Genomic DNA, 12,142 nt, shown 5'->3' with positions numbered 1-12,142 from the left:
TTAGAGAAGCATCACATGATTTTTCGAACAGTGCCAATACTTTTGTCAACCCCCTTTTTTATGTTTGGTGTGGAATTATAGCCAATTTAGCTTTAGGACAATTCTTTTTGTGTTTTTTCATTTAAGACAAATTAAATGAAGATAATACCAAAGAATTTGTGTTTGCAATCATTTTCAGGAAGAAACTGAGTATTATATGACAGAATTGCAGGGGTGTCAATACTTTTGGCCACAACTGTAATATATATATATATATATTCCCATCAGAGGAAACAAATTTTAGAAGTGGCAGAGGAAGACAGTTGGAGCATATGGGGGGGTGGAGAAACAAACTTAGTCCCAAAACTGGACTAAATGTTTATTACCTGACTAGAGGTATAATGCGTTGCAATACACGTCAGTGACTGACAAAATGCCTTTTAGACCCTGCTCCTGGTGTGGTCCAACAAATCATTACATAACAATGATTGAGAGCCCACGGTTACATTGTGTGGCTCCCCCTCCCTAGTGTTCTAAATACAGAGATCACCATTGATCCCACCATTTAGTGGGGGGGTTAAACAGCTGAGCGGGTGCAGGCACCACCCCTGGATGTGACATCCTGGGCTCTACCATCACTTAAGCCAAGCTCCCCACATGATTGACATAACTGTAGTCATCACAAGAAAACCCCATCTTGACCATGATTGTAGGGTTTATCAAAGGTCGTGAAGGGGTTAAAGTGGTTGTCTCAATAGATCGCCTAGATCACCACGGTGTAGGTCCAGCACTCCATCCGATCAGCCTTCATTCAGCTCTGGCAGTGGACAGGTTTACACCGCGCACAGAGGGGGCACAGCACAGCTTTGCACACTGAAAACCATTGCTGAGAACAGACCAGCTGCTCCTCAGGGGTGGGGAGTAGAATATTAAAACCCACCTGGTGTTTTCATCATAGAACTTGACTTTTCTCATAACGGATGTGTTGTACCAGTCGCTGAAGACCATTAGTGACAGACCGTTGCCCACGTCCCTGCGGAGCTTAGATATTTCCTCAGGGAAAAATTCTTCTTCACTGTCTACAATAAGCAGAGTTCCTAGAGGCCAAATCAAATAGTTACATGAATGACCTGATTAATTAAAACATTAAATTATCTTGCATGTTATATTGGTTTTCCTGTGTAAAAATCTGTTTTTACCATATTGGCTGGCATCAAAGCATGTTAAGGGCGACCCCAATACTTCTACAAAGTAGCCCATACTTCTCAGGTGTTGGTACATGTCTCTGAAGTTGGTGTGAACGTGGTCACCATTCCTGTAAGAGACGAGTGTTTAAGAAGCCACATCGACATCCAGGACTACAGAACTCAAACATTCAGGCAGAAAATTACAACTTTACAGATGCAGGAACACCCAGGGCATTGCTACAGAAGAGAGGAGGCTGACAAGGCCACAATGAAAGAAAGGACCTGTCACCAGAGACCATCCTCCACTTCAAGAAAGGCCGTGTACATACACACCTATTTTAACCCCTTAGTGAGAGCCAATTTGGTACTTAATGACCGAGCCAATTTTTACAATTCTGACCACTGTCTCTTTATGAGGTTATAACTCTGGAATGCTTTAACAGATCCTGCTGATTCTGACATGGTTTTTTCGTGACATATTGTACTTCATGTTAGTGGTAAGATTTCTTCGATATTACTTGCGATTATTTATGAAAAAAACAGAAAAGGAGATTTTTGTGTACTCACCGTAAAATCTTTTTCTCCGAGTCATCATTGGGGGACACAGGACGAATGGGTGTTATGCTGCTGCCACCAGGAGGACACTAAGTTAAGCACACACAAAAGATTAACTCCTCCCCTGCAGTATACACCCACAGGCTGGACAATCCAGAGCCAGTTCGGTAACAAAGCAGTAGGAGTAAACCAGTTATCAAACAGAAAACATGTCATAGTCAAAACACAGACTGAAAAGAACAATTGAGCCAACTAGGCTAACAGGGAGGGTGCTGTGTCCCCCAATGATGACTCGGAGAAAAAGATTTTACGGTGAGTACACAAAAATCTCCTTTTCTCCTACGTATCATTGGGGGACACAGGACGAATGGGACGTCCCAAAGCAGTCCCTGGGTGGGTCACCTGAAGTTATAAATGCTGTGCGAGCCTACAACTACAGATGAGACACAGCCGCTTGTAGGATTCGCCTACCGACGGAAGCGTCTGCCGAAGCCTGAAAGTGCACATGGTAGTGTTTCGTGAACGTATGTAGACTGGACCATGTAGCAGCCTTGCAGACTTGTGCTGCCGATGCCTGGTGCCGGATGGCCCAGGACGCGCCGACTGACCGGGTAGAATGAGCCTTGATCCCCGGAGGTGCAGCGTGACCCTTGACACGGTAGGACTCTTGGATGGCGGAACGAATCCACTTGGCAATGGAGGCCTTGGAAGCGGGTAGTCCCTTCCGTGGCCCCTCCGGAAGAACAAACAAGGCATCTGATCTACGGAAAGACGCAGTCCTGGAGACATAACGTCTGAGACCCCTCACTAAGTCCAGAGTGTGGAGCGCCCTTTCCGTGGGGTGGGAAGGCGCAGGGCACAGTGAGGGAAGAACAATTTCCTCATTAAGATGGAAAGAGGAAACGACCTTCGGAAGAAAAGTCGGACATGTCCGCAGAACTACCTTATCCTGGTGGAACACGAGGAAAGGAGGTCGGCACGACAGAGCTGCCAGCTCAGAGACACGTCGAATAGACGTGACAGCCACGAGGAAGACAATCTTCCAAGACAAGAACAGTAAAGACACCTCGTGCAAGGGCTCAAAAGGTGGCTCTTGAAGAGCACAGAGAACTAGGTTCAGGTCCCATGGTTCCAAAGGCATCTTGTAAGGCGGAACCATATGAGAAACCCCCTGGATAAAGGTCCTGACCTGCAATCTGTTTGCGATCCTTCTCTGAAAAAGGACCGAGAGAGCAGAAATTTGGCCCTTAAGAGAGCTGAGTGCAAGACCCAAGTCTACGCCTGATTGGAGGAATTCCAAAATGTGAGGAATAGAAAAACGGAGGGGGGAACGCCTCCGATCCCTGCACCAGGCGAAGTATGCCTTCCAAGCGCGGTGGTAGATGCGCATAGAAGAAGACTTGCGTGCACGGAGCATGGTAGATATCACCGTCTGAGACAACCCCTTCTGCCTCAGAACCCAGGACTCAACGGCCACGCCGTTAAACACAGGGCCTCTGAGTTCGGGTGGTAAATGGGCCCTTGAGACAGGAGGTCTGCGCGATTCGGCAGCCTCCAAGGTACGTCTGAGACCAGTTGAACCATCTCGGCATACCATGTCCTGCGTGGCCAATCCGGAGCGATGAGGATTACTGGAATCCGTTCTGCCCTGATCTTCCTGATAACCTTCCCCAGAAGGGGAATTGGGGGAAAGATGTATGGGAGACTGAAGCCCTGCCATGAGAGGACGAGAGCGTCGGCTCCGAAGGCTGAGGGGTCGTGAGACCTGGCCATGAAGACGGGAACCTGACAATTGAGGCGGGATGCCATTAGATCCACGTCCGGGGTCCCCCAACGAGAGCAGATCTGGTGAAAGACTGCGGGATGAAGAGACCACTCTCCGGGATCGAGGCTGTGGCGACTTAGAAAGTCCGCTTCCCAGTTTTCCACGCCTGGTATGAAAACTGCTGAGAGAATGGAATGATGTGCCTCGGCCCAACGGAGAATTAGCGTCACCTCGACCATGGCCGCCCTGCTGCGAGTGCCCCCTTGGCGGTTGACGTAGGCTACTGCAGTAGCGTTGTCGGACTGGACTCTTACCGCACGTCCGGAGAGGAACTGCTGAAAATGATGGAGGGCTAGTCTGATTGCCCGAATCTCTAAGATATTGATGGGTAGCTGGGACTCCTGCGGCGACCAGCGACCCTGGGTCGAGTGACGCTGGAACACTGCACCCCAGCCGAAGAGACTGGCGTCCGTTGTGACAACCAGCCAGTGCACCGGAAGGAAAGACTTCCCCCGAGTCAGGGAGGACCTCTCGGTCCACCACCTGAGGGATTGTCTGATTTGGCGAGAGAGAAGGAGACGGCGGTCGAGCGAGGCGGGATTCCTGTCCCATACTGCCAGAATGGCGTGTTGTAAGGGCCGGAGGTGAAAAACCGCAAAGGGCACTGCCTCCATTGCCGCCACCATCCTGCCGAGTACCCTCATGGAGAAGCGTAGGGAGTGAGAGCGAGGTTGAGCAAGCTTCCGGACCTCTCTCTCTGTAGAGTAGATACCTTTTCCGGAGGCAAGAGTACTAGACCCTGAGAGGAGTCTAAGATCATGCCCAGGTAGGGTATGGTTTGGGCCGGGACTGGGGAAGATTTTTTGAAATTGAGTTTCCAGCCCAGGCGTGAAAGAGTATTTATAGTGACATCTACCGCCTCTGAACAGGACCGGAAAGAGGGTCCCTTTATAAGAATGTCGTCCAGGTAGGGCAACACCACTATGCCTCGAGCATGGAGAATGGCCACGGCAGCCGCCATGACCTTGGTGAACACCCGAGGAGCGGTGGCCAGCCCGAACGGTAGGGCGACAAACTGAAAATGGTGGCCCTGGACCGCGAAGCGGAGAAAGCGCTGATGAGACGGCAGAATGGGAATGTGCAGGTAAGCGTCTTGAACATCTAGAGATGCAAGAAACTCGCCCTCTTCCAGAGAGGCAATTACCGAGCGGAGGGACTCCATTCGGAATTGACGCACACGGACGTACCTGTTGAGGAGTTTGAGGTCCAATATCGGACGTACGGAGCCGTCCTTCTTTGGTACAATGAAAAGATTGGAATAAAAACCTTGGTACCTTTCGTCCTGAGGTACCGGGATGATGACCCCGTCGTCCCATAGCGATTTTATGGCCTGGAAATACTGACGGACCCTTGCTCTGGGAGGAGGGGACTGAAAGAAACGAGATGGGGGAAGAGAGACAAACTCTATCTTGTAACCGACGGATACCAGATCGCGGACCCATCGGTCGGGAACTACCGAGAGCCACGCGTCCCGAAAGAAGAGTAGGCGGCCGCCAACTCTGTCGGTGTCCTTTGGCGTCTGCCAAGAGTCATTGAGGAGGAGACCTGTTAGATCTGGACCCCCTGGACCCCTGTTGTCTGGGTCTGCCTCTCCAAGAGGGAGAAGGTTTGTAAGATGGCTGGGAGGTTCTGTCCTTGCGCTGACCTCTCCCGACGCCAGGTGGCGCGGAGGAAGGATTGGACCAGTTGGAACCGAAACGGAAATATCGGCCTCGGCCCTGTTGGTTGCGAAAGGGACGAAAGGTCCGTTGCTGGGGAAGGAATTTGCTCTTTCCCCCTGTGGAGTCTGCGATCATTTTATCTAGTTTGTCCCCAAACAGACGTTCACCCTGGTATGGAAGGGACGTGAGAGATTTTTTGGATCCTGAGTCCGCTTTCCAGTCCCTGAGCCAAAGGGATCTGCGGACCGTGACAGCATTGGCCGCTGCCTGTGAGGCACAGTTGGCCGCGTCTAAGGATGCGGAAACTACAAAGTCCCCCGCTCTGGCAATCTGAGTGGCCAGGTGAGAAACCTCAGGGGGTAAGTCGGCATGAAGTGCAGTAGAGGCTAAAGATTCGGCCCAATGGGACATGGCTTTTGCAACCCATGTGGCGGCAAAAGAAGGAAAGAGAGAAGCCGAGGAAGCTTCAAAAGCCGAGCGAGCCATCTGATCAATTTGTCTATCCGTGGGATGCTTGATGGACGCGCCCTCGGAGGAAGATAGAACCGCCTTTGTGGCTAGCCGCGACACTGGCGGGTCCACGGAGGGTGACTGAGACCACTCCTTAGCAAGGTCCTGAGCAAACGGATACTTCAATTGCATAGCCTTCTGACCTGAGAAGCGTTTATCCGGACGGACTCTATGGAGATCGACAATGTCCTTGAATTGAGGATGCGTGGGAAAAAACCTATGAGCCTTTGTAGTCCGCCCAAATGACACGGGATGAGCCGCCTTAGACGGGGCTTCCTCCTCTAACTGTAGAGTCTGACTTACAGAGTCTATGAGAGAATCAAGGGTCTCTTGGTCATGACGGTACTCTGGGGAACAGGACACGCTGGAAGCGTCGTCCAGAAAAGATTCCCTGCTATGATCTGGGGATGAGTGACGAGAGACTTCGCTCTCTGAACCAGAAGGCTGATCACGGACCGGAGATATTACCCTGGACCTCTTTCTATATGAGTGAGGGCTTCTGGAAACGGAACGACCTCTGGGCCGTGAGGGGTTCTTAGACCGCGTTACATCATCCTTGGAAGTACCCTGGGTAAGGGACGGCTCACGGAGGGACTGTATCGTCCTTTCCAAGGATGCCACAGATCGAGCAAGGGAGGACGCCCATGCGGGGGTACTAGGTTCAGTACATTCCGGGTCAGAGGCCGGATTATCCTGTGCCGCGGGCATTTCACAGGCAGAGCACAGCGGGGTGGTGTGACCTCGGGGCAGAGAAATCTTGCAGGAGGTGCACACAGCAAAAATAACAGAGTGGGTCTTTCCAGTCCGTTTTTGCCTAGACTGTGACATATTTGCTGTGGAGTGAGCGTACTGGCAGGGGAGAGAGGCAATCCTATTGGGTGCGTCTCACCTAGGATCCGCGGTGGCTTGGCAGGGAGATCCTGAAGCTTTCCTCCTGTCCTGAGCGCTGCGGTGCTGCAGAGCCGCCAGTGCACTTCCTGGTCCAAGATGGCCGCCGAGAAGTGAGAAGGGCGCTTCTCGGGAGCGAGAAGCGCCCAGGGAGGGGGCGTGTCGTGGGCGGGCGGCGGCATGCTTGTGGGCGGGCGCTGTAGTCCGACCCAGGCCTGGGAGCCGCCGAGCCCTCTCAGAAAGGAAACGCTGCCCAGCGGCTATAGAGCCGCACGCTGCCCCGCGGCTGCAGAGCCACCCGCTGCCCCGCGGCTGCAGAACCGCACGTTGCCCCGCGGCTGCAGAGCCGCACGCTGCCCCGCGGCTGCAGAGCCGCACATTGTCCCGCGGCTGCAGGGCCGCATTTAGAAGAGAGTAAGGGGGGCCCCCTGCTGCCAGCTGGTCGGTCCCCGCACTTACCTTGTGCGATGGGACCGATGCTCCATCCACCTTCACCATGATAGGGAGAGGGTGGAGAGCTACTGCCGCCATGTATCAGCCACTATATCAGTGGTGGTGCAGTGGGCGGCTGCGCGGACGCCCTGTCAATTTGTCCGGCTGTGCCCTGGCTCCAGGAGACTTAGGTGGATGATTAGTCCCCATGGTCGCCTGAGAAGGATGGAAGGAGATCGGGACGCTAGGGAACCGTCGCCACACTGAAAGGTGAGCCAGGGCTGGCATCCATCGTTGCGGGAAAGGATACAGGAGGAACGCTCCGTGTACTTGCCCGTTGTTGGTGCGGGAGAGATCAGAGCTAAAAATTTGCCTGTCGCTCCCTTCTTTCCGTTAAATCAAAAACTAAAAATTGGTGGGGTCCTGAGGACCCAAGTGCCTCCTGAGACACTAAGTAAGAACTGGCTCTGGATTGTCCAGCCTGTGGGTGTATACTGCAGGGGAGGAGTTAATCTTTTGTGTGTGCTTAACTTAGTGTCCTCCTGGTGGCAGCAGCATAACACCCATTCGTCCTGTGTCCCCCAATGATACGTAGGAGAAATATGGCTAAAATTTTTAACATTTTGCAATTTTCAAACTTTGTATTTTTATTCCCTTAAATCAGAGAGATATGTCACAAAAAAATAGTTAATAAATAACATTTCCCACATGTCTACTTTACATCAGCACAATTTTGGAAACAAAATTTTTGTTAGGGAGTTATAAGGGTTAAAAGTTGACCAGCAATTTCTCATTTTTACAACACCATTTTTTTTTAGGGACCACATCACATTTGAAGTCATTTTGAGGGGTCTATATAATAGAAAATAACCAAGTGTGACACCATTCTAAAAACTGCACCCCTCAAGGTGCTCAAAACCACATTCAAGAAGTTTATTAACCTTTTACGTGCTTCACAGGAACTGAAACAATGTGGAAGGAAAAAAAATGAACATGCAAACATTTTATTTCAGAACCATTTATTTATTTATTTATTTTTCACCAGTGTAAAAACAGAAATGTAACCATAAACTTTGTTGTGCAATTTCTCCTGAATATGCCGATACCCCATATGTGGGGGTAAACCACTTTCGGCGCACCGCAGAGCTTGGAAGAGAAGGAGTGCCGTTTTACTTTTTCAATGTAGAATTGGCTGGAATTGAGATCGGACGCCATGTCGCGTTTGGAGAGCCCCTGTTGTGCCTAAACAGTAGAAACATGCCACAAGTGACACCATTTTGGAAACTAGACCCCTTAAGGAACTTATCTAGATGTGTGGTGAGCACTTTAAACCTCCAAGTGCTTCACAGAAGTTTATAACGTAGAGCCGTGAAAATAAAAAAATACTTATTTTTTAGCCTGCAATTTTTTATTTTCTCAAGGATAACAGGAGACATTGGACCCCAAAATCTGTTGACTAGTTTGTCCTGAGTGCGCCGATACCCCATATGTGGGGGGAGGCACTGTTTGGGCACCCACCGGGGCTCGGAAGGGAAGGAGCGCCGCTTGGAATGCAGACTTTGATAGAATGGTCTGCGGGCGTTATGTTGCGTTTGCAGAGCCCCTGATGTACCTAAACAGTAGAAACTCCCCACAAGAGACCCCATTTTGGAAACTAGACCCCCCCAAGGAACTTATCTAGATGTGTGGTGAGAACTTTGAATGCCCAAGTGCTTCACAGAAGTTTATAATGCAGAGTCGTGAAAATAAAAAAATTTTTCTCCACAAAAAAAGATTTTAGCCCCCAAGTTTTTATTTTCACAAGGGTAACAGGAGAAATTGGACCCCAAAAGTTGTTGTCCAATTTATCCCGAGTACGCTGATGCCCCATATGTGGGGGTAAACCACTGTTTGGGCGCACGGCAGAGCTCAGAAGGGAGGGAGCACCATTTGACTTTTTGAGCGCAAAATTGGCTGTGGCGTTGAGACCCCCTGATGTACCTAAACAGTGGAAACCCCCCAATTCTAACTCCAACCCTAACGCCAACACACCCCTAACCCTAATCCCAACCCTAACGATAATCACAACCGTAACCCCAAAACAACCATAACCCTAAACACACCCCCAATCCTAATCTCAACCCTAACCCTCAAACCTATCCCTAATCCCAATACACCCCTAACCCTAGTCCCAACCCTAATCTTAACCCTAATCCCAAACCTAACGCTACTGCCAACCCTAATCCAAACCCTAATCCCAACTCCAACCCTAAATTTAGCCCCAACCCTAAATTTAGCCCCAACCCTAAATTTAGCCCCAACCCTAAATTTAGCCCCAACCCTAAATTTAGCCCCAACCCTAAATTTAGCCCCAACCCTAAATTTAGCCCCAACCCTAAATTTAGCCCCAACCCTAACCCTAAATTTAGCCCCAACCCTAACCCTAAATTTAGCCCCAACTCCTCTAGCTGCCGGCCGGAGGAAGAAGCCGGCGGCCAGGAGAGGACACAGGAGGACCCAGGGACACCGGTAAGTATAACAGGGTCCCCGAATCCCCCTATTTCTCTGTCCTCTGATGTGCGATCACAGAGGTCAGAGAATTACACATCGCTTTTTTTTTGCGGTCGCCGGTAAACAGTTAATTACCGGCGATCGCAAAACAGGTGAGTATCGGAGGGTGATCGGGGACCCCATTTCTCTGTCCTCTGATGTGTGATCACATCGGAGGACAGAAATTAGATGGGAAATTGCGTTTTTTTGTTTTTTTTTGAGACTGCCGGTAAACGGTTAATTACCAGCGATCGCCACCTGGGGGTCGGTAAAAAAAACCCGAATCATGTTCTGTGGGGTCTCGGCTACCCCAGGTAACCGAGACCCCAGAGAAAATCCGACTCTGGGGGGCGCTATTCACTTTTTCAACAGCGCCGCTAATTAACGGCGCTGTGGTTTAAGTACCCTTAACTGCCGCCGTTAAAAGGCGTATCGGCGGTCATTAATGGGTTAAAGTAAGTCCTGTACGCCCCACAAGTGTTTATTTCGGTCTACAAAATTGTTAAAAATCAGTAGGTAAATGCAGTATCCAGAAGAATGTCTAGTAGGTGGAGAATGGCTGTAGTGTCTCTGATACACCGTGCACGTCAGAAGGAAGCAGGGATCCCTGTGTCAGACTCCCCCATTGTCCACGACTGCCGTGCCGTTACCCTTCACAAGCTGCAGTGTGGAAGCCATCTTTAAGAGCCAGAAGAGGCCACCAGTACAGGGCTGTAGGGCTGGGAATTCAGTACGGTATGGAAAGGTTTGATGATGGGGCCAGACTAAGGTATAACCATAGCGTTAAGTTACAGCACAAGTCTGCGTGGCTTACTGTGAGTGATCCTCACTTATCTGGTTTCACCAAGATGGATTTGAGCTGTTTTGAAGGGAATTGCGTTCAGAAAGCAGGAAAATAATGTAGTGGTCTCAGAAGTGGAGAAATGTAGATTTCTGAGATGACATGTTTCACATAGTTTCTTATATTCAGATGCACCATTGACTTATGTAAAGCTTAGTATCTAAAGAACTCAAAATACATTATCCCAAAGGTAAAGACCAGAAGCAGTGTGATCTCACCAATCCAAGGGGTCATTCTTCATCCTTAGGTTGTCCCTTGGGAAGTAGCCTGGTGGGTAACGGAGATTGTGGTACTGATCCCACAGAACCCTCTTACTACGTGGCGGCGTGGGAATGATCTTCACCTTGATTGGGAGTTTAATTGTAGAAAATTGCTCTGCTCCATTCTTCTGCTTCAAAAAGATAAGAGGGTAGGAGAAGAGAAAAAAGAAAAAAAAGATTAAAAAGCACTGTCCCAGCAGATAGATAAGTAAAGTCAACTTGGTCCCTCATTACCAGCATGGCCCCTGTGGTTTGCACAGGGACAGGAGGGGCGTTATCCCCACTACACCGGCCTCCAGAATGATCAGGCGACGTGGAGCCATCATAAAACCACCAATGACTCTGCAGCGGTCCAGCAGGTGGAGGAATGGCGACATCACCCCTTACTGCAGGGGTGGGGGGTAATCCTCACTGACCCTTTACCCGGCCCCTGGGCAGACTCCCGGAGACTACAGCGCTCGGGCCAGCATCTGTATTCTGACATCCGCCAGCCCTTTATATTTCTTCTCTGTACGAGCACATGCACGCAGTGCTCACTACTGAACGTTGAGGCCCGTGCAAATGAAAGAATACATCCCGTCACCAGTGCCAGGATGCACCTTGTGGGTGGAGTTAGTGTGATGTGTACGGCCTCTGAAGAAAGGTATAAATATCCAAATGGCCCCACCCCTGCCTCACTGTCTCTGCTGGACTGAGGGCACTAGCACAGGACATTCTTGGAAAAGTAAGTCACCTTTCACTTCTGCCACTAGAGGGAGCCGACACCAATTTCCTGTACACTGGGAGCTCCTGCACCCCCTGTAGTGACTGCAGATAAGCGTGGCACACACAGTATAGAATATAAGACACTCTTGAAGGATGGGATGTGGTGCTCAAGTAGGGTGTCCAGCCCGTACAATACAATATCAAATAAACTTTGTACTCAAACGGTAATTTGTTTGAGAATTAAGCTCATTTTAATCAGCTTTCATGATTGTGTAATGTTTTCGGTCCCACTAGGGACCTTCTTAATCAGAACTGAATGCCTATGGAGGAGAAACCCTGGTGATCCAGCACATGTGCTTGTGAGCGGTGTCACAGGGAAGAGCGCCCTTCCCCGCAACACAGCTCGCAAGCGCTGGATCACCAGGGTTCCTCCTCCATAGGCATTCAGATCTGATGAAGGAGGTCCCTAGTAGGACCGAAAACAAACAATAATGAAAGCTGATTAAAATGAACCTAGTTCTCAAAGAAATCACCAGTGATGCTGTACGCACCTCGCTTTCTTCTGGAGAGGCCACTGTAATCATCACGTGTCCCTGGGCAATGCCTTCCCAAGAAGCGGCCTTCTTGGCTACAGAGATGGAGATGGCCAGATATCCAGACCAAGGCCACAGCACAGACGAGTAGGAGAAGGCAACGTCAATGTTGTCACCATTGTGCGGGAGGTACGGCTGCCAGTCAGGCTGCAAGAAATAAGGAAAACGTGAGTCTAA

The 12,142-nt window shown here is 50.1% G+C and overlaps 1 protein-coding gene across 4 annotated transcripts in view; it reads right to left on the bottom strand.

The window, feature by feature from the left end:
* MBTPS1 (membrane bound transcription factor peptidase, site 1) overlaps window positions 1-12,142 on the bottom strand; it is a 79,888-nt gene that overhangs the window by 39,286 nt on the left and 28,460 nt on the right. For 2 of the 4 annotated variants that reach the window (XM_077288186.1, XM_077288188.1), the window contains exons 13-16: window positions 11,924-12,112; window positions 10,626-10,798; window positions 1,179-1,294; window positions 920-1,076 (exon numbers count right to left, since the gene is read on the bottom strand). In XM_077288186.1, the coding sequence (XP_077144301.1) occupies window positions 920-1,076; window positions 1,179-1,294; window positions 10,626-10,798; window positions 11,924-12,112 (635 nt within the window). The remainder of the gene's footprint in view (window positions 1-919; window positions 1,077-1,178; window positions 1,295-10,625; window positions 10,799-11,923; window positions 12,113-12,142) is intronic. The other 2 variants (XM_077288187.1, XM_077288189.1) reach the window with 1 other exon arrangement.

Source organism: Ranitomeya variabilis, chromosome 2 (genome assembly GCF_051348905.1).
Source record: "Ranitomeya variabilis isolate aRanVar5 chromosome 2, aRanVar5.hap1, whole genome shotgun sequence".
NCBI classification, from domain to species: Eukaryota; Metazoa; Chordata; class Amphibia; order Anura; family Dendrobatidae; genus Ranitomeya; species Ranitomeya variabilis.
Note: the sequence above shows the minus strand (reverse complement) of the source record. Positions and strands in the feature narration are given on the sequence as shown.